Source organism: Anser anser (assembly GCF_964211835.1).
Source record: "Anser anser genome assembly, chromosome: 28".
Taxonomy (NCBI): domain Eukaryota; kingdom Metazoa; phylum Chordata; class Aves; order Anseriformes; family Anatidae; genus Anser; species Anser anser.
In genome coordinates, this window is record NC_139749.1 from 1,534,562 (window position 1) to 1,555,391 (window position 20,830).

The 20,830-nt window shown below is 70.2% G+C and overlaps 3 protein-coding genes across 5 annotated transcripts; 1 reads left to right on the plus strand and 2 right to left on the minus strand.

Moving 5' to 3' along the window:
- Window positions 1-839: 839 nt before the first annotated feature.
- SHE (Src homology 2 domain containing E) lies at window positions 840-4,861 on the plus strand. Its single transcript, XM_083813661.1, is given in 8 exon segments — window positions 840-1,011; window positions 1,014-1,178; window positions 1,181-1,320; window positions 2,064-2,190; window positions 3,145-3,441; window positions 3,532-3,682; window positions 3,776-3,895; window positions 4,356-4,861. Coding segments are annotated over 8 exon segments (1,326 nt in total). The 5' UTR covers window positions 840-872; the 3' UTR covers window positions 4,543-4,861.
- Window positions 4,862-5,793: 932 nt separating this feature from the next.
- IL6R (interleukin 6 receptor) lies at window positions 5,794-9,409 on the minus strand. The gene is made up of 10 exons (XM_083813643.1): window positions 9,252-9,409; window positions 8,107-8,346; window positions 7,875-7,998; window positions 7,545-7,729; window positions 7,312-7,472; window positions 7,076-7,220; window positions 6,956-6,996; window positions 6,776-6,860; window positions 6,583-6,691; window positions 5,794-6,502 (listed from the first exon to the last, which is right to left on the minus strand). Exons 1-10 carry the CDS (start codon window positions 9,331-9,333, stop codon window positions 6,307-6,309), a joined length of 1,368 nt encoding a protein of 455 aa, XP_083669769.1. The 5' UTR covers window positions 9,334-9,409; the 3' UTR covers window positions 5,794-6,306.
- Window positions 9,410-10,584: 1,175 nt separating this feature from the next.
- Window positions 10,585-20,622, minus strand: ATP8B2 (ATPase phospholipid transporting 8B2). 3 transcript variants are annotated; one of them, XM_083813633.1, is made up of 27 exons: window positions 20,473-20,622; window positions 19,611-19,669; window positions 18,786-18,899; window positions 18,527-18,625; window positions 18,247-18,308; window positions 18,043-18,115; window positions 17,637-17,707; window positions 17,367-17,446; window positions 16,987-17,145; window positions 16,813-16,901; window positions 16,542-16,738; window positions 15,636-15,844; window positions 15,391-15,434; window positions 15,145-15,310; window positions 14,876-15,064; window positions 14,596-14,711; window positions 14,278-14,442; window positions 14,087-14,198; window positions 13,852-13,957; window positions 13,597-13,741; window positions 13,333-13,516; window positions 12,923-13,146; window positions 12,504-12,587; window positions 11,992-12,237; window positions 11,719-11,857; window positions 11,490-11,620; window positions 10,585-11,391 (listed from the first exon to the last, which is right to left on the minus strand). In XM_083813633.1, exons 1-27 carry the CDS (start codon window positions 20,501-20,503, stop codon window positions 11,104-11,106), a joined length of 3,582 nt encoding a protein of 1,193 aa, XP_083669759.1. In that variant the 5' UTR covers window positions 20,504-20,622; the 3' UTR covers window positions 10,585-11,103. The 3 variants fall into 3 exon arrangements, with proteins under 3 accessions (XP_083669759.1, XP_083669758.1, XP_083669757.1); XM_083813632.1 differs by lacking the exon at window positions 20,473-20,622 and adding an exon at window positions 20,220-20,364 and having other exon boundaries at window positions 13,852-13,951; XM_083813631.1 differs by lacking the exon at window positions 20,473-20,622 and adding an exon at window positions 20,220-20,364.
- Between the last annotated feature and the right edge of the window lie 208 nt (window positions 20,623-20,830).

The following is a 20,830-nucleotide window of genomic DNA, read 5'->3' on the forward strand; positions in this document are numbered from 1 at the left end:
TGCGTGGCGAGGGGGGGAGCTGCGTGCGGGGTCTGGGCATGGGGTCTGGGGTATCTGCATGGGGTCTGTGCACAGGAGCTGTGTGCGGGGCTGTGCATGGGGTCTGTGGTGCCCGCATGGGGTCTGTGCACAGGGTCAGCTCGTGGGGTTCTGGCATGGGGTCCGTGCAGGCTCAGCACCTTTCCCTCCTGTCGTTCAAGCAGCCCCAGGACCCCACCGGCCCCGGGGAGCCGCCGGGCAGATGGGACCAGGCCCCCCCCCCCCCCCCCGACCCCGACCGGCCGCGTCCCGGTGCTGTCGGGGCAGGGTCCGGCCCCGCCGCCCCCCCGGGGCCGCGCCTCCCCCTCCGGATCTGGGCGGGGAGCTCCGGCCCCGCCGCCCCCTCCGGCCGCTTCCAGCCCCGGCTTCTCTCGGCTCCGCTCCGTCCCGTCCCGTCCCGTCCCGGCCGGTCCCGTCCCGTCCCGCCGCTGCCGCATGGGGCCCCCCGGGCCGGCCTGACCGAGCGGCAGCCCCCGGGGACCGGCCCCCGTCGAGGAACCGCGACGGCACCGAGCGCCTGCCGCGGGGCGAGCAGCCCGGGCTGCGGGAGCTGCCCCCGGAGCACGGCGACAGAGACCCCCCCCCGGGGCCGGCAGCCCGGGGCTGGAGCCCCGCAGAGACCCCCCCCCCCCCCCCCGGCACCTTGCACCCCCTCCCGCGGGGGCTGCCCCCGTCCCCTGTGGGCGAGGGACGCTTGGGGCCCCCGCGCCCCCCCCCCTGCCCCGGGCTGGCCCCCGGTGCCTCGGGCTGGGGGAGCAGCGCTGCCCCGCGCCCCGCGGCTGAGCTGGCCCTGACCCCCTCCGCCGGCCCCGGGGGGCCGCGCCCCCGGCCCCATGGCGGCCAAGTGGTTCAAGGAGTTCCCCGCCAACCTGAAGACGGTGTCGGAGAGGGCTCGGCCCGGCGGCGGCAGCCTGGGCAAGTTGTGCGGCCCCTCCCGCAAAAGCTTGGGGCCCGGCGAGCCGCCCGGGGGGCCCCCCCGGGGAAGAGCCGCAAGAACTCGGCGGCGGAGCTGGGGGGCTGCCGGGCCGGCCCCGGGGCCGCCAAGGACGGGGGCAGCCGGCTGTCGAGGGACAACCTGCAGGGACTGCTCCAAGCCGCCACCGGGAAGATGCGCAAGAACTCGCGTGCGGAGGGGGCAGCGCCCGAGGGGCCCCCAAGACCTGCGGCACCTACATCAACCGCCTGATCAAGGTGGAGGCCCACGAGAAGAACGGGAAGAGCTACCCCAGCGCCAGCCCCGCGCCCGAGCAGGACAAGGGGAAGAGCACCAAGACGGAGACGGTAAGGGGGACCCTTACCGGGGGGGGGGGGGGGGGGGGGGGGTGGAATGGACCCCCTGGCATGGGGACGGTGGCCATGCCGAAGCCACCGCATCCTAGGAGCGGCACTGGCAGCTCAAACCGTCTCAGCATCATTAGCCCGGCTGACCCCGGTGTTTCGTCGTGCCCAGCTCCAGCTGCTGTCAAATTCCTTTCATCCCAATTTCCCTTAATCCGTGTTGCCTCCCCCCCCCCCCCCCACCTCAAACTGGTCCCAGCCCTGCAGGAGCCCGGCCTGACCCTGCTTGCTTGGCACTTCCTCGGGTACTGGTTAAATAAATGCTTACGTAAAGCTGTGCTGGGACAAGCCGGGCAGTGGGGCTCTGGAGCCCAGTGTGGCCTTGGGGACAGGACCGCCACCATGGAGCCCTGTGGTGGCCTTTGGGGTCTGAGCCCTGCTGCTTCCTGAGTGTCACCCGAAAATGTCCCTGAGTCCTGGACTGCAGGGGGATGGATGCTGCCCCCCGCCCCCCCGTTCCCCCCGTTCCCCCCCCAAAAGGTGCCACTCGTGGGCATGTTCCACGTCCCCAGTGAGCGCCCTGTACCTGGGGCTAGCACCCCACTCCTCGCCATCCCACCTAGGGATGTCCCTGCCCCCTGCCAAGAGACACCACGGCACACTATGACAGCGTCCCCCATCGCCACACCACCCCCCCCCCCCCCCCCAACCCAGAGTCCCCTCAGCCGGTGCCTGCCCCTCCCCAGGTCATCATCCTGGAGGACTACGCCGACCCCTACGACGCCAAGCGCACCAAGGGGCAGCGGGAGGCCGAGCGGCTGGGGGAGAATGACGGCTACATGGAGCCCTACGACGCGCAGCAGATGATCACAGGTGCGTGCCGCGCCGGGCCAGGCCGGGCCGGGCCGGGGGCAGCGGTGCTGGCACCGCTCAGGACCGGGGGCCGTCAGGCGGGGACCCACCCAGCGCGGGAGGCTTTGGGAACAGGAAAGCCGCTCTTCTGTTTCCTGCTGCTGCACGGGGAGAGATAAGGCGCGGGTTCGGCGATGGCCTGCCCTGGCCGGGCGCTGACCCACGGCCGCCGGTGCAAAGTCCTGGTGCCACTGGGGAGGGTGCACGGGGCCCGTACGAAGCCCCGGGGCTGGGCGCTGCCATGCGGCCGTGCTGGGGGACCCGGCCCCACCGCGCCCCTTCCCCACCCCATGGGGACCCCGCTGCGCTCCCATCACCCGCCCCGGCTTCGGGTCCCCCCCGCCGCCCCTTGGCCGTGCCCCCCAGGCCGGCGACCCCCGCTCCACCCAGGAGGCCGCACAGCTGGACAGAATAACAGGAACTGAGTCGGCCGGAAGCTGGAAATAAAAGATTTGCTGCTGATGGTTTTTTTCCGTGCAGGGCAGCCTGGGCTGTTTGTCCAAGCGGTGTTGGTGGAGTCAGGGGCGAACGGGGTCGGGGAAGGGGGAGCCCTAGGGAAGGGGAGATGGGGCTGGGGGCGACCACTGGGGGGTGTCCCCAAGGTGTGTATGTGTAGGGGGGTGAGCCCCTGTTCAACCGCCCCTGCGCTGGGGCGTAGCATCCTGCAGCCACGGCACCGCTTCCTCCGGGATCCCGGCGGCCCCGCGGGCGGGCGTCTGTGCCAGCGGCGCCAGCGCTTCGGGGCCGCGACGGCGGCCGGGCGCCACGGGGATGGGCTCCTTCCTGCCCCGGCTCCTCCCACCCCCGGCACGTGGGGTCCCCACCGCGTATCCCTCCCCATGGGCAGCATTTATGGGGGTTGGGGGGGGGGGGGTTGCAGCCCCCTCCCCAACCCACCTCCCTTTCGCCCCACAGAAATCCGCCGCCGGGGCTCCAAGGACCCACTGGTCAAAGCCATCCTGCTGCTGGACGGCCCCAGCGAGCCCGGGGAGGTGGGGGGCAAGGTGGAGGCTGCCAAGCGGCCGGGGGGCAAGGAGGCAGCGGGGAAGGGGCCGCAGCTCTACGACACCCCCTACGAGCCTGGCGAGGGCACCCCAGAGCGCAAGGCGAGGGCCGGGGACGGGCGCCTGCCCGAGAATGACGAGCGCCCGGCGGCCGAGTACGAGCAGCCCTGGGAGTGGAAGAAGGAGCAGATCGTGAAGGCGCTGTCGGGTAAGGGCTGGGGCTGGGGGGGGGGGGGGGCTGCGGGTGGGCGTGGGGGGCAGCAGGGGCTCACGCCTCTCCCCCTGTCCCACTCCCCAGTCCAGTTCGAGGGCTCGGAGCGGCCCAAGGAGGAGGCGCCGCGGCAGCACCTCCGCCAGAAGAGCTGGACCCCCAAGATGCTGAAGCCGGCGAGCGCGGAGCACGGCGAGGGCGAGCGGGTGGACCCCGCCTTGTCGCTGGAGAAGCAGCCGTAAGTCACGAGGCCGAGCCACGTGGGGAAGTGGTGGCGGTGGGGGGGGGGGGCTGGGTCACCTCTCAGTGTCCCCCCGGTGTCCCCACGCAGGTGGTACCACGGGGCCATCACCCGAGCCGAGGCTGAGACCCGGCTGCAGGCGTGCAAGGAGGCCGGGTACCTGGTGCGCACCAGCGAGACCGGCAGCGGCAAGTACTCCATCGCGCTCAAGTGAGTGGCCCTGCAGCCATGGGGGGGCGTCCTGGCACGGGGGGGGTCCCAGCACGGAGGGATGTGGCAGCACAGGGGTCACAGGTGTTACCACTTTATGCATGGACAACCCAGTGGGGTGGGCAGCGCCCGTGTCTGGGGGGTGGCACCCCCCTCGTCCTACCCCACCAAGGGGACACGGCTGTCCCCGAGCTGCCCGGGGTTGGGGAGGGGAAGGGGGGGGGGGAGGGGGGGGCGGCGCGTCCCCCTCCCCGCCTGCAGCGCATTGTCGGGAGCGCTGGCGGCATTTCCTTCCTGAGGAAGCGGAGCCCCTGGAGCCGAAACAATCGGAGCGGGAAGGGAACAAACAGGGGTGGATGCGGCCCCGGAGCGGCCGGGCTGGGACCCCGCGCTGGGTGGGTGGGTGGGTGGGCACCGGGGGGCTGCCAGCCCCCTGCTGACCCCCCGCGGCCCCCCGCAGGACCAGCCAGGGCTGCGTGCACATCATCGTGGCGCAGACCAAGGACAACAAGTACACGCTCAGCCAGGCCAGTGGCGCCTTCGCCAGCATCCCCGAGGTCGTGCACTACTACTCCACCGAGAAGCTGCCCTTCAAGGGGGCCGAGCACATGGCCCTGCTGCACCCCGTGCACTGCAAGCTGCACTAGCGCCCGCTGGGACTTGGCTGCCACCCCGGCACGGGGCAGGGGGCTGCGTGCCATGGGGGGGGTCCTGTAGCAGAGTCCTGTTCCCCCCCCCGCCCACCAGCCCCTGGGGCTGCCCGGTGGTTGCTGCCCACCGCTGGACTCTGGCAGGGCTGCGCTGGCCTCCCCGCGGGATGGATGCGGCCATGGGGGGGCTCAGGGCCCTGGGGGGTGGGGGGGGGGGGGGGGGTGCAGCCCCCCCCCGCCAAACACACCCTGGGGTGGGGGATGGGTCGTTACGGGGCCGTGTAACGAAGTAGTGAAATAAACTCGTTGGCTGAGAGGAGGTGGGCAGGGATGGGGCTGGGGGGGGGGGCTGGGGGAGAAGGGTCCCCAGGGTGCAGGGGTGGGGATGGGGGGGGGGGGGGGTCGTAGTAGCGCAGAATGGGGCTGGGAGCAGACCCTGGGGGTGTAGGGAGAGAGCAGTGATGGGGCTCTGGGGGGGGGGGGAGGGCTGCAGGGGGGCAAGGGCCCCCAGGGATGCCGAGCGGGGCTGGGGCATGGACAGATCCTGCCCTGAGCACCCTGCGTGGCCGCGTGGGACAGGCTCAGCACGAGGCTCTGCCTCGCACAGCGCTGGGTGCTGCTGAAACCAGGGCAGGTTTCCGGGCCGGGGCCGTTGGGGCTGACCCCAGGGCACAGCCCCGGATGGGGCCAACATCGGGGCGCGGGAGAACAAGGGCAGAACAGCCCCGGGGTGGGGGGGTGGGGGGGACGGCACGTGGCAGGGCACCCCAGGGTGAGCTGGGTGCCACGGAGCGCGGAAATGGGCGACAACCCCAAAGCCAGGGCAGCGAGCGTGGACCGGAGCCCCCCTGCTTTTGGGGTGGGGGTCCTGGGGCTCCCCTCCTCCCCAACCCCCCCACCCCCCTCTGCATCCTGCTGGGCTTTTTATAGAGTGGGGCCGGCCCGCGGGGAACGCGGCGTCCCCAGGGCACTCGGGCACCCGCTCCCCTCGCCCTGCGGTTTCCTGCCCGGGCACAGCTGCAGCTCCCCAGGGCCTTGCACAACGCGGCGCGGGGTGGGCTGCTGCCGGGGGCACGGCCCCGGGATGCAGGGCATTAGGGGGCACCGGCTGGCACAGGGTACGTGGCATAGGGCGCAGACGAAGGGGGTGCACAGCCCTGCCTCCCCCCAGCACTGCCGGTACCGTTCCAACAACAGGGGCTGCAGAGACCCCCCCCCCCCCCAAACAAGCAGCCTCGCGAGGTTGCTCTGTTCGAATCACCGGGCGTTTATTTCGGAGGCGCGTTGTGCCGCGTGGCCCCGTGGCCCCGACACGTGCTTTAAAAACAAAAAAATAAACTTTTGCACAGGGCCAGGGCGGCGGAGGGATGGGGCTGATCCAGCCAGGCCCTCCCATTCCCGCGGCACCGGGCGCGGGGGGGGGCTCAGCCCTTCCCCACGGGACCCCCGGTGCCACCACCCCAAACCCAGCCCCGCCGGCGAGCGCGGCCCTGTTCTCACGCTCCGGCACTTCCAGCGCCTTAACCCCCGGCCACCCCAGCTTGGCCGTGGCCCCAGAGCTGCCCCCCCTGGGGACCCAGCTTGGGGCCCCCCCTGGGGTCGGTTCCCCGTGGGGGTGGCACCGATCCCGCTCTGCAGGGGCTGCTCGAGCCCCAGAGCCTGGGGAGGGCACTGGGGGGCTGGGAGAGCTGCCAGCACCGGGCCCCCCCCCCTTCTTCCCCCAGCTTCACCCATGGGTGTCTGCCAGCGTCCTCCCCCCGGCTACTTGCCCGAGAAGAAATAGTCCAAGTTGGTGACGTGAAGGGGCCCCGGCGCAGGGGGGGTGGCCGGCGGGAGCAGGGGGGTGGCGCTGAGCGGAGAGCTGGGGCTGGGGGGGCCCAGGGGCACCAGCGCATGCTGTCCCTCGCCCGCTGGCTTGGCCCCCTGCCGCACGCCCAGCCGCCACGTCTGCTGGTACCTGCGGGAGGGGAGAGCAGCCCTACGTCAGAGAGGGCCGGCGGAGCCCCCCCAGGTGCCCCCCCGCCCTCCAGCACTCACCTCACCACGATGGCGATGAAGAGGGCGATGCCCAGGAGCAGGCTCCCCCCAGCCACCAGGAAGGGGTAGGGGTAGGCGACGGAGTGGGTGCTGGCTTCCAGGACAGCTCCTGCGGCACAGAGGGGACAGGGGCTCGTCTGCGGGACCTGGGGGGGGCCCCAGCCCCTCACAAAGCCCCCAGCCCTCGCCTCACCTCCAGCACCGTCAGCAGCATCGTCCCCGAAGAGCTCGGGCGGCAGCGTGGCCCCGTAGCCGTACGCACCATCCTCCGTGGGGAGCTGCAAGAGCCAGCGGGGGGGACATGGTGGGACGGGGCAGCTCCGAGCAGCGCCGTGCAGGGGGACACGGGGGGGGGCACCACACCACGTCCTACCTGCGAGCTGTAGGGCCCCATCTCGGTGATGTCCCTGGGGTCTGCAAGGTGAGAGGTCTGTGAGACACGGGGACCACGGCACAGCCTGGGGGCACGCACATCCACGTCCCCCCCCCGTACCTGTCCAAGGGGTGCCCACCGCCTCGTGGCTCCACTCGCTCCAGGCGCCGTGGCCGAACTCCTCCTGCGCCCGCACCTGCACCACGTGCCGCGTGCCCCGCCAGGCGTCGTGGATGTCCAGCCACGTCCTCGTCACCTGGTCAACCTGGTGGGGACACGGGTGCTGTGAGCCGGGGGGGGGGACAGGACAGACCAAGCGGCCCTGGGGTCCCGCTCCGCTCGGGGTGGGGGCTTACCTCGGTGAAGGTCGGGGTGGGCTCGGGGCGGTAGCGGACCTGGAAGCGGAGCCAGTAGAAGCGGGGGTCCCAGGAGGAGGGGTAGGTCCAGGTGACACGCAGCCGCTGGGGGGCCTTCTCCAGCGCCTCCACCGTCACGTTGAGGGGGGGGTCCGGCTTCACTGCGGGCACAGGGGGGGCTCAGGGACCGGCGCCGCACCATTTGCCCAGTGTGGGGGGGAGCCGGCACTCACGGATGCTGCTGAGGGTGATGATTTTGTCCTCGCCAGCCGAGCCGCCCGCGGCGTTGCGGACACACGTGGACACCACGAGGGGTTTGTTGTCGTCCACGCCGGGGGGCACCTTCACCCGGCAGACGAATTTCTGCGCCTTGGAGAAGAAGCGGCACCGCTGCTCCGTGGCGTTCTCCACCGTGAACCTGCGGGGACGCGGCTTGGCCGGGGACGTGGCACGGCCGGGGACGGGGTGGCCCCATCTGGCATCAGGAAAAGGGCTCGCGGGAAAGGGGGGTGCACGGGCAGGCGGGGGGCTGACCTCCCGTGGGTACCCCAGAGCGCGCTCACCTCCGCTTCACCCACAGCATCGCCCGCGTCCCCGGGGACGGCTTCGCCCGCAGCCGCCACTCGCACAGGACGTCTTTGTCATGGCTGCGCCGGTAGCAGGAGACGTGGGGGGTCTCGGGGGGCTCTGCAAGGCAGGGAGGCGCTGGAGGGAGCGAGCAGGGGCACGGGGAGGACGGGGGGTGTCCAGAGCAGGCAATGCTCCAGGGAAGCCCCTGCCCCGGCATGGACCCACCTTCCACCAGCAGCCGCAGGGTGCGCAGCGTGCGGCCCCCGGCGTGGCAGCTGTAGAGCCCCGCGTCCTCGTACCGCAGCCGCTGCAGGAGCAGCGCGTGGCCCCCCGCCAGCCAACGGCCCCCCGCTGGCGCCCGCTTCTCCATCCTCCAGGCCACGGTGCCGTTCAGCGGCCCCTCGGCCCCGCACGTCAGCGTGACGTTGGCTCCCGGGCGTCCCAGCACCGTGTCCTGCGAGAGCCCTGGGAGCGAGGCGGGGACGGGGGGGGTCAGGCGAGGCCCCCCCGGGTGTCCCCCCCCCTTCCCTGTCCACCTGCTGCCTCCGCCCGGAGGCCGCTCAGTGTCAATATTTGTGGCCAGCGCCGAGCGGGCGCCAGCTCCTGCTGAGCTGGCAATTCCCCGGCTGAGCCGGGCACCGCCGGGGGGGACGCGGGCGGGGGTCCCAGGAGGTGGAAGCGTGGCCGGAGGAAAGCGGGGGTCTGGGGGGCCGGGGGTTGGGGGGGGGGCCGCGGGCGGTGCCGGAGGGGTTAAGCAGCGAGGCCGCTGGGCTGCGCACGGGGCCGGGCGCTGGGCTGGGGCCAGGGAGGCCGCCAAGGGCAGCTCTGCCCCTGCTCCTTCCCGGGCCGGCCGCAAAGGTCAGCGGGGACCGGGCGGCTCCGCCAGCTCCCGCTGCGGGGAGCGGGGCCGCTGCTCAGCACCCCCAGCACCCGGGACCCCCAGCGCCCCTAGAGCCCAGGACCCCCAGGGACCCCAGCGCCCAGAGCCCCCAGCGCCCGGGACCCCCGGCGCTCAGCACCCCCAGAGCTCCAAACCCCCGGCGCTCAGCACCCCCAGAGCCCCCAGGATCCCCGGCGCCCAGGACCCCCAGAGTCCCCAGGACCCCCCCCAGAGCCCCGCCAGCCCCGGCCCCAGCCCCGACGCCCCCCCGCCGGTGCTCTCACGGGGCCGGTAGCCCCGGGCACACGCCCGCCCGCAGCTCGCAGCCCCCGGGACCGCGGTGGGGAGCGCCCCGACCCCCCTCGGGCAGCGCCCGGAGAGAAGCGGGGCGGCCCCGCGAGCCGGTACCGGGGTGGGGGCGCTGCGGGAGGCCCCGGTCCCCCCCCCCGTCCCGTCCCAGGTCCCGGTGCCGGTACCGGGAGGCACTCACCCGCGGGGCCGCAGGGCCGCCGGGGCACGGCGGCGGCGGCGGCGGCGAGGAGCAGCGCGGCGGGGAGCAGCGGCCCCGCCATGCGCCCGGGCCGAGCGGCGGCCGGGCCCCGGGCCGGGAGCGCACCCGGGGAACCGCCGGCGGCGCTGCCGGGCCCCGCGGTTGTGAAACCGGCGCGGGGGCGGCCGCACGTGCACCGGGGCGGGGCGGGGCGGATCCGCCCCCCTCCCGTGCCTCCACCCCCCCCCCCGGACCCTCTCCCACCCCCCCTGCCGGTGCCCCCCGGTGCCCCCCTCCTACCCCCGGGGGCAGCCCCGGGAGGGGGGGTCCCGGCCCCGTACCTGGCCCGCGGCACCTGCGGCCCCCCCGTCCGTCCCCCCCCCTCCGGCACCGGGCCAGGAAACAGAGACACGGCAGAAGCTGCTGAGAACATTTATATATATATATAGATATAGATATATGCATATAAAAAGCTGGTTATTTTCCTCTGTGTACCCATAAAATGATACAGTTCGGCAAGTATAGAAATGTGTAATAAATTATACGCGACGGTCCTCGGCCCCCGCCCGTCCCCACCCCTCCCCACCCCGAGAAAACCAGAAAATAAACCAAAACGCCCCCAAAAATAGACTCTAGACCCCGCCAAAGCCGGTCCTGAACTGTTTCCTCTTTGGTATGAGCACGGAGCGGTCCCGGGGGCCGGCCCCCCCCGGCCCTGCCGCCTTCCCAGAAGGCCGAAAAGGAACAAAGCGACCCTGGGGAAGGGCACGGAGGGGATGGGGACGTCCCCCTGGTGTCCCCCCCCTGCTCGGCCCCCCCAGACCCTCACCCCAAGGGGCAGCACAGGGGAGGGGACGATGCCACGAGGTCCCCACGGGAGAGGGGCCCTGGCTGCCCAGGGGGCTGGGTGCCCCGCGAGGATGAGGATGAGGAGGGAGAGGTCCCAAGGCAAAGGAGAAGGAAGCAGAGGCCCAGGGTTGTGCAAGCCCCCGGCGTGGGAGTGAATCACGGCAGCATGCAAACGCCGCAGGGCCTCGGGCTCCTGCCCGCAGAAAGCAGGAAGGCGCCAGGGGCCGCTTCCCCTTTCCCACCGCACGCCCCACGGGGGTCCCGTGCCCCGAGAGCCCGGCCTAGGGGTCACCCTGCAGGGGTTTCTCTCCTGCAGGGACCTCTCCCTCTCGTGCCCACATGGGAGCGAGTGGCAGAGGACGGCGACGTCCCCTGCACCCGCAGGGACCTTGCCCCCCATCCCCGTCCCCCCTGTCCCCGTGCTCTCTCCCTAACCAGCTGTGCCAACGCTGAGAGAAACGAGGCGCTCTGTAAACTTGGAGGGGTTTTCTTCCTTTTTGTTGTTTTTTTTTTTTGTTGTTTTTTTTGTTTTTTTCCTTTTATATATAAAAAGAAGACACGTGGGTGAGGGGTGGGGGGAGCGGGCAGGGCGCAGGGTGCTGCCCCCTGGGCCCCCAACGCCCTGCCCGTGGTGGTGGCTCTGGCATGATACATTCGCGTGTGATCGGGGTGTTTGCACGCTGTGGAGGTGAATACTGATAGAGAAGTGCCCCGGGGGGCGTGGGGCGCTGCCGGGGGCCAGCGTCCGTCTGTCCAGCGCAGGGACAGGGAAGAGTTTTGTTTTGTTGGTTTTTTTTTGGTTACACTGCAACAGTCCAGCCTCCTCCAAACCTCAGCACCCGGGCCCGCATGGCCCCTGCTCCCCCCAGGGAATCCCCAGGAGGGGGCCTGGCTCATGGCTGCGTGGAGAGAGGGCACAGGAGCCGGGGGGAGGCCACAGGCTGGCGCTGGCTGGACCCCCCCCCAGCCGCACGGGAGGGGACGCGACCCCCCCCCCCCAGCCTCACACCTTGAGCGTCTTGTCGGCGGCGCCGCTGGGGCTGCAGGCGGTGCTGCCCTCGCCGCCCTTCTTCTTGCGCAGGGTCTCGATCCAGCTGGCGCTGGGGCGGGCGGCGAAGCCGGAGAGCGCCAGGGAGCTGAGGCGCATGTTCTTGCCCGACATGATGAGCTCCCCGAAGCCCTCCTGGTGGGAGAAGGCGTAGCCGGAGCGGCGCGAGCCCACGCGCCCCACGCGCCGCATGCAGCGGTGCTGGGTTTTCTGCTTCTTCCGTACCAGCTGAGTGTAGCGCACCTGGGGGCAGAGGCAGGGAGTGGGGGCACCGTCAGGGTAGCGGGGGGGAGGCACTGCGGCTCTCCGTCGCTCCCCCCGCTCTCCCCCCAGGGGCTTACCGTGTCTGAGAGCTCAGGTTTCAGATCCAGCTTGAGGAAGCGAAAGGCAACGACGGGCATGACGCAGACCACAGTGGTGAGGGCGATGGTCAGCCAGACGGTGGGCTGCGCCAGCGTGTTCTGCGCGTTACCTGGCGGGGGGAGGCATGAGCCAGGGCCTGGCGGGGACAGCGCCCTGCCTGAGGGCCCCAAAACGGGGGGGAGCAGCGCTCGGCCCCCCGGGACTCACCCACAAAGCGGAACTGGTTGGGGAACATCTGGAAGAGGCCATCGCTGTGCATGGCAAAGAGGATGGCGAAGTAGGCTGCCAGGCTGCCCCAGATGAAGAAGTGGTTGATGGCCGTCCAGAAGCCCGTGTCCAGACCGATCTGGCAGAGAGGGGAAGGAGGAGGCAGGGCTCGAGGGACAGCCAGGGTGCCCTGAGCATGGCCACAGGCCCCTCACTGCACGTGCCCTCGGTGCGACGGCCGCCTCCCGGCGTAGCACAGGACTCCCTCCCTACCTGCACGCTGACGACGATCACGAGGGAGGTGGCGACGGTGACAGCAAAGGACTGGTAGTCGGCCAGCTGGGCACCGTCGTCACGGGTGGCGTCAGCGAAGACGCCGTAGGGGATGAAGAACATGAGCACAGAGGTGTAGATGCCCTGGGCGATGCAGATGAAGAACTCCCGCTTGTTGAAGAGCAGGTTCAGCTGCCCGGGCTCGTAGAGCTTGGGGTACTCCATGCTCCGCTGCTCCGGCACGTCCTGGGGGCACGCAGCAATCTGGGCACCTCCCTCCAGCCCCAGGCAGCCTGGGGCCGAGCCAGCCTTTGCCACCGCCAGCAGCAGGGACAAGGACAGCCCAGCCCAGCCCGGAGCAGCCTTTCCTCCCGCAGGACGCCAGGCGGGGGCAGCACGGATCCTGGGCAGCTCCCACAGCCGCACCCGGAGCCCCTGCAGAGCAGCACCAGCTCCTTGTGCCCCCCGGACACCCTCTCAGCACCCCCCGGCCTCGTCGCGCCCCACTGTACCTGGTCAAAGACGCCCATGGCGAGCACAGGCAGCGAGGTGTAGACGATGTTGTACAGCGTGATGAAGTACTGGTCGTACACGGTCTGCGTGGGACGGAGGGCTCAGGGGGATGCAAGACCTGCGGGCCCCACGCCCGAGCCAGCCCACACATCCCCGTGCCCACAGTCCCCAAAGAGCGGGGACGCAGGAGCCACCCCCAGCGCCTGTGGGTGCCCAACCCGAGCAGCGTGGGGTGCTGCTGCCACCGTCTGGCAGCCCTTGTGACACGGGCTCCGAGCACCGAGCACCGTGCCGTGCTCCAGAAGGAGCCCAGGCTCTGCCTGCTGGTGCAGGATGAGGCGCCCCAGGGACTGGGGCACGCTCCTGAGGGCGCAGCTCGCGCACAGACCCTGCGATGAGCACGGAGCCAGTAACTCACCTGTGCCGAGAAGCCGCAGAAGAAGCCAAACCAGAAGTGGACCATGGTGAAAGCAAAGTTCTTGTAGAAAAAGTAGCAGAGGAACTTGCACATGCGTAGGTAGGACCAGCGCCCGTGCACGAGGAGCAGCCGCTGCAGGAACTTGAACTGTGAGAAGGAGTAGTCGGAGGCCAGCACCGCCTGGATGCCCTCCTGCCCGCTGATGCCCACCCCGATGTGAGCAGCTGTGGAAAGAGAGACGTGGGGTGAGCAGGGCCCTGCCAGGAGCACAGGCGACAGTGACAGCTCCCCCCAGGCTGGACTGTGCTCCTGCACGATGCAGACGGGCAAGGACGGGGGCTCCAGCAGGCCCCAGGACAGCACGAGGACGGACCCGTCCCTCCCATGGCTCGCCAGACTCCGGGACTCACTCTTGATCATGCTGACGTCGTTGGCGCCGTCCCCGATGGCCAGGGTCACGGCCTTCTTGTACTTCTTCACCAGCTCCACCACCTGGGCTTTCTGCAAGGGCGTGACACGGCAGCAGATGACGGCCTTGCAGGCACACGCCGTCTCCAGGAACTCCACCTCCATGTCCGCCTCCAGCGCGTGGGCCTGCAAGGAGAGCGTGGGGACAGTCGGGGACAAGAGCAGGGGCAGGCGGGGTGCCCGGCCCAGCGCTCCCCAGGCCCTACCAGGCTGTGCCCGTTGATGACCAGGGCGTATTCGCCCGCGATGGCTTCCAGCACCGAGGTGAGCTTGGTGGAGGAGAGTTTCTCCTGGTAGGAGAAACCGTTGCCCATGGAGCGTGACGCATCCATCATCTTCTCCCGGGCTTTCCTGAGGGGAGAGAGGTCGGGGGGCTCTACTCGGGGTACCCTAATACCCCCCAGCTCCCCCACGCTGAGCTGTGCCCCACGGGTGTCCTCTGCCTGCCCCCCTGCCCTCACCTGAGCTCCTCGCGCACCTCCAGCACCGTGTGGCCCGTGATCACAAACACCTCGGTCATGTCGTCGGTCAGCATCTTGCAGGAATAGCCGATGTTCACAGCTGTTTCTGGGGACAGGGAGCCAGGGGCTGAGCGGGGGGTTGTGTCCCTCCGCATGGCAGGATCCAGCCCATGGATGTTCTCATCTCCCACCAGCCCAGACACCCGCCGGTAGCTCCCCGCCCGCAGTGGCTCACCCTGCTTGTCCCCCGTCAGCACCCAGATCTTGATGTTGGCCAGTGTCAGGATGGCGATGGTTTCGGGGACCCCCTGCTGCAGTTTGTCCTCGATGGCAGTGGCTCCGAGCAGCTGTGGGATCCAAACGGGCAGGGGGTCAGCACGGGCTGCCCCCCGGCCACCTCCCTGCCCAGTCCCCCAGCCCACGCACCATCATATCGTGCTCCACCTCATCGTAAAGCCGAGCCAGGCGATCCTCACGGGCCTCGGGGGCCCCGCTGGCTCGGTGCAGCCGCTCAGACCAGTCCTCGTAGTAGCTCTCCTCCAGGTCTTTGTAGGCCAGCACCAGCGTCCGCAGCCCCTCGCCGGCATATTCCTGCAAGCAGCTGAAGCTGGGCACGCAGGCAGACCCCCAGCAGCGTTCCCAGACTTTAATTCCCCCCCAGGACGGGGCACAACCCAGGCTCAGCGCTTCTGGGCAGCCCCCCTGCCCTTCCCAGCCCTGTCGGCAGCCCCCTGCCCCACTCACATTCAGGTGGTCAGTGGTGACATTCGTCAGATCCTGGTTGGTGGGGTGCAGGCGCTCCAGCAGGATGGTGTCAGCGCCTTTGCAGTACAGCCGGATCTTGCCCTCGGGGCTGCGGACTGCGGGAAGCAGGGGACAAGCTGCCAGGCTCAGGGGTGCAGGAGCAGGCCCTGCTCCAGGCCCCAGCCGTGCTCCTCCACAGCCACATCGCACCACGCAGAGCCAAGCACCCCGGCCCCACTGCAGCCCTCCCGCAGCCCCGGTGCCGTGCCCAGAACCTCACCGATGACAGACATGCGCTTGCGGATGTTGTTGAAGTCCAGGATGGCCAGCAGCTGGTAGGTGATGGCTCGGCCCAGCTCGTGCACTGTGATGGTTTTGGGTGTGCGGGACCGGAACACGAAGCCGAAGTTCCTGGCGGCCGTGACCAGCGCCCCCTCGTCCGGGGACTGAGCCTTGTAAAACAGCTCCCCTGGGGGCAGGGGACAGCACGGGGATCAGGGCCGGTGCCCTTCCCGAGCTGGGCCGGCAGGTGCTGCCCTCCTCGCCCACCTTCGCTCTTCTCCTCGGACATGACGGTGTGGCAGAGCGAGAGCAGGCGGAAGAACTCGTGCACGTGGGGATCCCCCAGCTTGACAGCTTCGAGCAGGCTGGGGTCCCAGAACTGGAACCGTGGATCCGCCAGCGGGTTGAAGGAGAAATCAACCGGCTCTGGCCTCTGGCAGGGGGAGAGGACAGGGTGACATCCATGACACATGGCCACCAGCACCGCGGGCAGCGGCCCTGAAGCACCCTTACCTCTCCCAGCTCTGCCTTGTGACCCAGCACGTCCTGCACGTCGCCTGCAAACCAGGGCACGGAGTTAACCAAGGCAGGGATCGACGCCCAGGAGTGCCACAGGACAGCCCCACGGCGCTGCAGATGGCCCCCCTCATCCCCCCATCTCCCCCGGGAGAAGGAAACGGCTGCCCCAAGGCATCTGCAGGAGAGGAGCCAGTGCACCCACGCCCCGAGGCGGCCCCATCCCTATCCCCGGTGCTCACCGTAGCTGTGCCCGTTCACGGAGCACTTGCTGAAGACCATGATGTTCTGGGTGAGGGTGCCGGTCTTGTCGGAGAAGATGTACTCCACCTGCCCCAGCTCCTCGTTGAGGGTGGTGGTCCGGGCCTCGGCTGGCGTCCGGCGCTTGGCACAGTACATCTTCTTGTCCCAGTTGATGAAGTAGCTGTGCCCGAGCCGGATCACCTCCACGCTGCGTGGGGGGCACAGCCAGGTGTCACCGGGGAGGGCAGCACGCTCTGCTGAGCCAGCGATGGGCACACGCACGCCCACCCCAGGCCCCCAGCCCCGGGGGCACCCTGGCACCCAGGGCCCCACGCTGCTTTCCGTCTCCCGCGCCCTTCCCCGGGGCTGGCCCGCACCCACTCCTGCCAACAGCCGCCACCAGGGACACGGAGGGGACAGCTCGCAGGGCTCCCCGAGCTTCTCACACACCTACGTGCCCCAAAACCCCCTCCCCAGCCCCCAGGGCAGACAGCAATGAGCTAGTGGGAGGGGTGGGGGCGACACGTTCTTACCTCGGGGCTAAGGGTGACAGAACCCATGCTGGGGAACGAAAAGAGAGAGAAATTAAAAGAGAGAGAGAAGGGGACAGTGCAGGAGCCTGGGAGCTGCAGGACGGCAGAGCAAAATAACCAGCATGCAGCCAGGGCAGGGAGAGATGAGCAGCCAGACAGACACAGCCAGGGGGGCCCCGAGGGACCTGCAGGGCCTCAGGTCTTGGGGTATCCCCAAGGGCAGATGTGGCCCATCTCCAGGAGAGCAGCCCGCGCCCGCCCCACGCACGCAGCCCTGCCCCGGGGTCTCCATCCCCGTCTCCCCTCCCCAGCCCTGCTCCTGGCACCTGCCCCTCGCACGCCCACAGCCCAGCCCCACAGCCCCTGCCCTACCTCACGTAGAGCGAGATGGGCACCACAGTGTTGAGGATGATGATGTAGGACCAGAAGGAGAGGAAGCCGGAGAAGAAGGCACTGTGCACCCCCTCGTCCCAGGGCAGGTAGATCTGGAAGCAGACGCCCACCTCGTGCTCCCAGATGGCGTTGCCGATGGCCAGGATCACACCCATGCACACCAGGAACCCGAAGATCTGGGGACAGGAGGGGACATCAGAGCCCCAGCCGGGTCAGGGACGGGTTCCCCCCGAGCTCCCTCTCCACGCACCCAGAGCACCAGCGTGTTCATCAGCCGGTCGATGCTCGTCCGCTTGAATTTGGTCCGGCCGCTGTTTTGCATTAGCTTCGTGTCGGGACCTGGGGAGAGGGAAAGCTGTCGGTGGGTCCCCTCCTCTTCTCTCCCCTCCCTGGAGGGCAGCGGTGGCAGGCCGTCCCAGCCCACCTGCGAAGATGACGAGGCCGAAGCACCACTCCGTGTTGCGCAGGACGCAGCCCCGCAGCAGCATGTTCTGGTTGCTCAGGGGGTACTTGTTCTCCTTCCAGTACAGCGTCCCGCCGAACTTGTCCAGCTTGTTGTTGGGGGGCTCACAGATAACCTCGCCTGGACGCAGAGGACAGCTCAGCTCTAACACACCTTCCCCACCTGCCCAGCTCCATCCCAGTGCTCCCAGCACCCTCCCCAGAGACCCTTTTTGAGCCACGGGACTGCAGCATCACACGGATGGTCCTGGTCTCTCCAGGAGCAAGGCGGACCCAAGCCAAGTGACGGAGGGGGACACCCGAGAGCCGCCCCATCACAGAGCGCTGCTTTCAGGTACTCACCATCAAACAGGGCCAGCTTGCTGGTGTCACCCAGCTCCGAGGTCACGGGGATGGCTTGTCGCACCTTCATGTTGGTCTCTCTGTGGGTAAGGAGGCGTTGCGCAGGGTTAGCAACAGCCTGGCAGGGAGAAACTCAGGGATGCTCCCCAGTTTTGGGCCCCCAGCAGCTCCCACCCTGCCTTCAGCCTGATCTCACTCCTACCTCTTGCCTTCCCCTGCGACCCGTGGCCCAGGGATTGCCGGCACCCAAGGAGAGTGGGAGTTACCTACCCATCCAGCTCCGCGGTCTCTATGTAGCACAACCCATGGGGTTCACTGCTGGAGAGGAGGAGGAGGTCAGCCTGCCGGGAGAGACACGCTGAAGGGCTGCGCTGGCACTGGGGCTCCCCTCTGCCTTCCTCGGGGAAGCTCCTGGCCCTCCGATGCAGCCCTGCCCTACAGAAGCTAAGGCCAGCAGGGTCTCTGGGGCTGACTTGGATGCCATTGCCTGAAGTGCCCGTGTCAGACAAATCCCCAGACCTCAAACGCAGCCTAAATGCAACTTCCAGCCTCAGGAAACCCCGCAGTCTCAGCCCCAAGAGATGACAAAGGAGCACGAAAGCAGCGTGGGCAGAAAGACCCGTGTCCCCCGCGCACTGCCCAGCCAGGGCCGTGCTCATCTCGGGGCCAAACTCACTGCCACGAACTGGTTGTTCTCCAACTTGATGATGTCCCCAACGCGGACGTTCATCCACTGCTCCTGCCGGAGACTGCAGAGGGACAGGGGGGCGGCGTCACACGGGAGCCAGCAGCATCGCTTCCCCGTGCCCCTCCGGAGGGGGCTGCATCCCGCGAGGGTCCCGTGCCCCCTCCCCGGCGGCCCTGTCCCTGTGACACTCACACTCCGCTGATCAGCACCTGAGACTGCCGGTTGTTCACCTGGTTGTCGCTCTTGTGGCGGAACTGGGCACAGAAGGGAAGAGACAGCAGCGTCAGCCACACTGGGGATGGGGTCCTGCCTCCGCTGCCCCCCCTGCACCACCACCACAGCCCCAGCATCGCCTCCACCGGGCAGCACCGTGCACCCACCCCAGGCTCGCAGCCCCCCGCCCAGCCCCAAGTCCCTGTGCCCGACACAGGGCGAGCAGTCCCGGGGAGAGGGGCGCACGGGGAGCACTCACGTAGTCGTCGGTGGCATCTTTGACAGCTGTGATGGTTAAGACAAGAACCAAAGGCACGATGGTGGTGAACCAGGAGAGCGAAGAGATCTGCGGGATCAGCTGGGGACGGGGAGAGGGAGTTATAGGGCCAGGGCAAGCCCCGGCCCCACGCCACCAACCCTGCAGCTCCCCAGGGGCAGGACGTGCCCTGGGCCCCCGGGTGCACGGCCCGGGGAGGACAGCGCAGGGACCCCCGTCTCTCCGGGCCCCCAACACTCACCTGCAGGATGAGGAGGAAGAGGAAATAGGTGTTGGCCACTTCCTGGAACTGCTCGAAGAGGTTGACAGGCAGGAAGGTGACGATGTTGTACTTGGAGGTCTTGATGCAGTTGCTCTGAGGACGGAGCAGCCAAGAAGCGAGGCTCAGGAGTCGCCGAGGCCCCGCGGCTCTCAGCATCGCTCTGGGGCAGGGCTGCGGCACAGCTCACCCCCGATTTGGGGGCTGTGGATATAAACCCAGACCCCCGGTTCCTGCCCTAGTCCTAACGCTGTGGAATCTTCCTCGAGAAGCCGATTCCTCTGCCTCTGCCGCCAGCCGGTACCCGGGGCTGGCCTCCTCCTCCAGAGCATCCCAGTGGCTCCCAGTCCCCCCAGCGGCCTCCCAGGCCCAGAGCCTCCAGGGCCTCCCAGGCGGCGAGGCCGAGGCAGGGCCTGGTCTGGAGCAGCCAGAAATAACCTCCAGCGTGGAGGGGGAGGCCAAGGTGAGCGCTGCCCCTCCCCCGGCGGCTCCGGAAGCTCGTTAATTAGCCAGACCTCGGTGCTCCAGGACCGGGGAGGGGGCGCAGGCAGATCTGGGGGGGAGGTCAGGACCCTGCTGGGGACCGCGTAACCCCCTGCGAGCACAAGATGCCCCCCTCCAGCCCCGGCCCCGCAGCTCCAGGGCGTTAACGGCTGGTCAGCACAATTTCCTCAGGGACAAACACCTATTTTTAGCCCCAGCCCCCTGCACCCACCCGGTGGGCAACGCAAGGCCCGGACCCCAGACCCCCGAGCCCCCGACCCCGGCAGGAGAGCCGCGGGGGTGCTGCCGGGGCCCCCCACTCACCGCGTACTGGAACTTCTCGTTGTACTCCCGCGCGTTGGCTCGCACCCGCCGCTCCTCCTCTGCAACACAGCGCGTCCTCAGCCCCGCGCCCCCCGCCCCACAACTGCCCCCTCAGCCCCAGAACTGCCCCCCCAGCCCCAGAACTGCCCCCCTGGCCCCACAACTGCCCCCCTAGCCCCACAGCTGCCCCCCCCAGCCCCACAGTTGCCCCCCCCAGCCCCAGAACTGCCCCCCCAGCCCCAGAACTGCCCCCCCTCAGCCCCACAACTGCCCCCCCAGGCTCTCCTATTACCCCCCCCAACTCACCTGCACCCCAAATCCCCCCTGGCCCCAAAGCCCCAGCCCTGTCCCTGCACACCGTGACACCCCCACCCGGGCTGCATCCCCCCCCCAGCCCCGGGCCCCCCCGGGCCCTGCACCCCCGGGACCCCCGGCCCTGCTCTGGGCCCCCCCGGGCCCTGCACCCCCGGGACCCCCGGCCCTGCTCTGGGCCCCCCCGGCGCTGCGGCCCCGTTCCTCCTCCCCCTCCCTCGCACGTCCCCGCAGGCCCGGCCCGGTCCCGGTCCCGGTCCCGGTCCCGGTGCCGGGCCCGGCCCGGCCGGCACCCACCTGCCCCCCCGGGGCCCCGGACCCGCGGCCACTTCTCGGGCATCTCCCGGGGCACCGTCATGGCTGCGGGCCCGCGGCGCGCCCCGGCGGCGCCATCCCGCGCGGCCGGTGCCGGTGCCGGTGCCCCGGGCCCGCCCCGCCCCGCCCCGCCCCGCCGCTGCGGGAGCCGCCGCGTTGCCGGGGCAACGACCGCACCGGGCCCGCCGCGGCCTACCGGGGCCCGCCGGGGCCTACCGGGGCCCGCCCCGCTCACCTGGGGCCCGGCGGGCCGCGCACCGCTCCATGGCCCGCGGCCCCGCAGCCCATGGGGAGCGGGCGGGCAGGGGCCGGCCCGGGGCCGGGGCCGGGGCCGGGGCCGGGGCCGCTGCGGCCCCGCTGCCGCTGCCGCCGCCTCAGCGCCCCATGGCCGCGGCGGCGCCGGTCGGCGGGCGGCGGCGGAAGTGATGCGGGGGCGGCGGGGAGAGACCGGGGAAGGGGGGGGGGGGGACGGACCCCGGGGCACGGCGGGGAGCGGGGCTCGGGGGCGGCCGTCGAGGCCCCCACTGCCGGGCCCGACGGTTGTGACCCCCCCCTCTTGCCCGGTGCCCACCCCCCCGGTTCCCCCTCCTCCC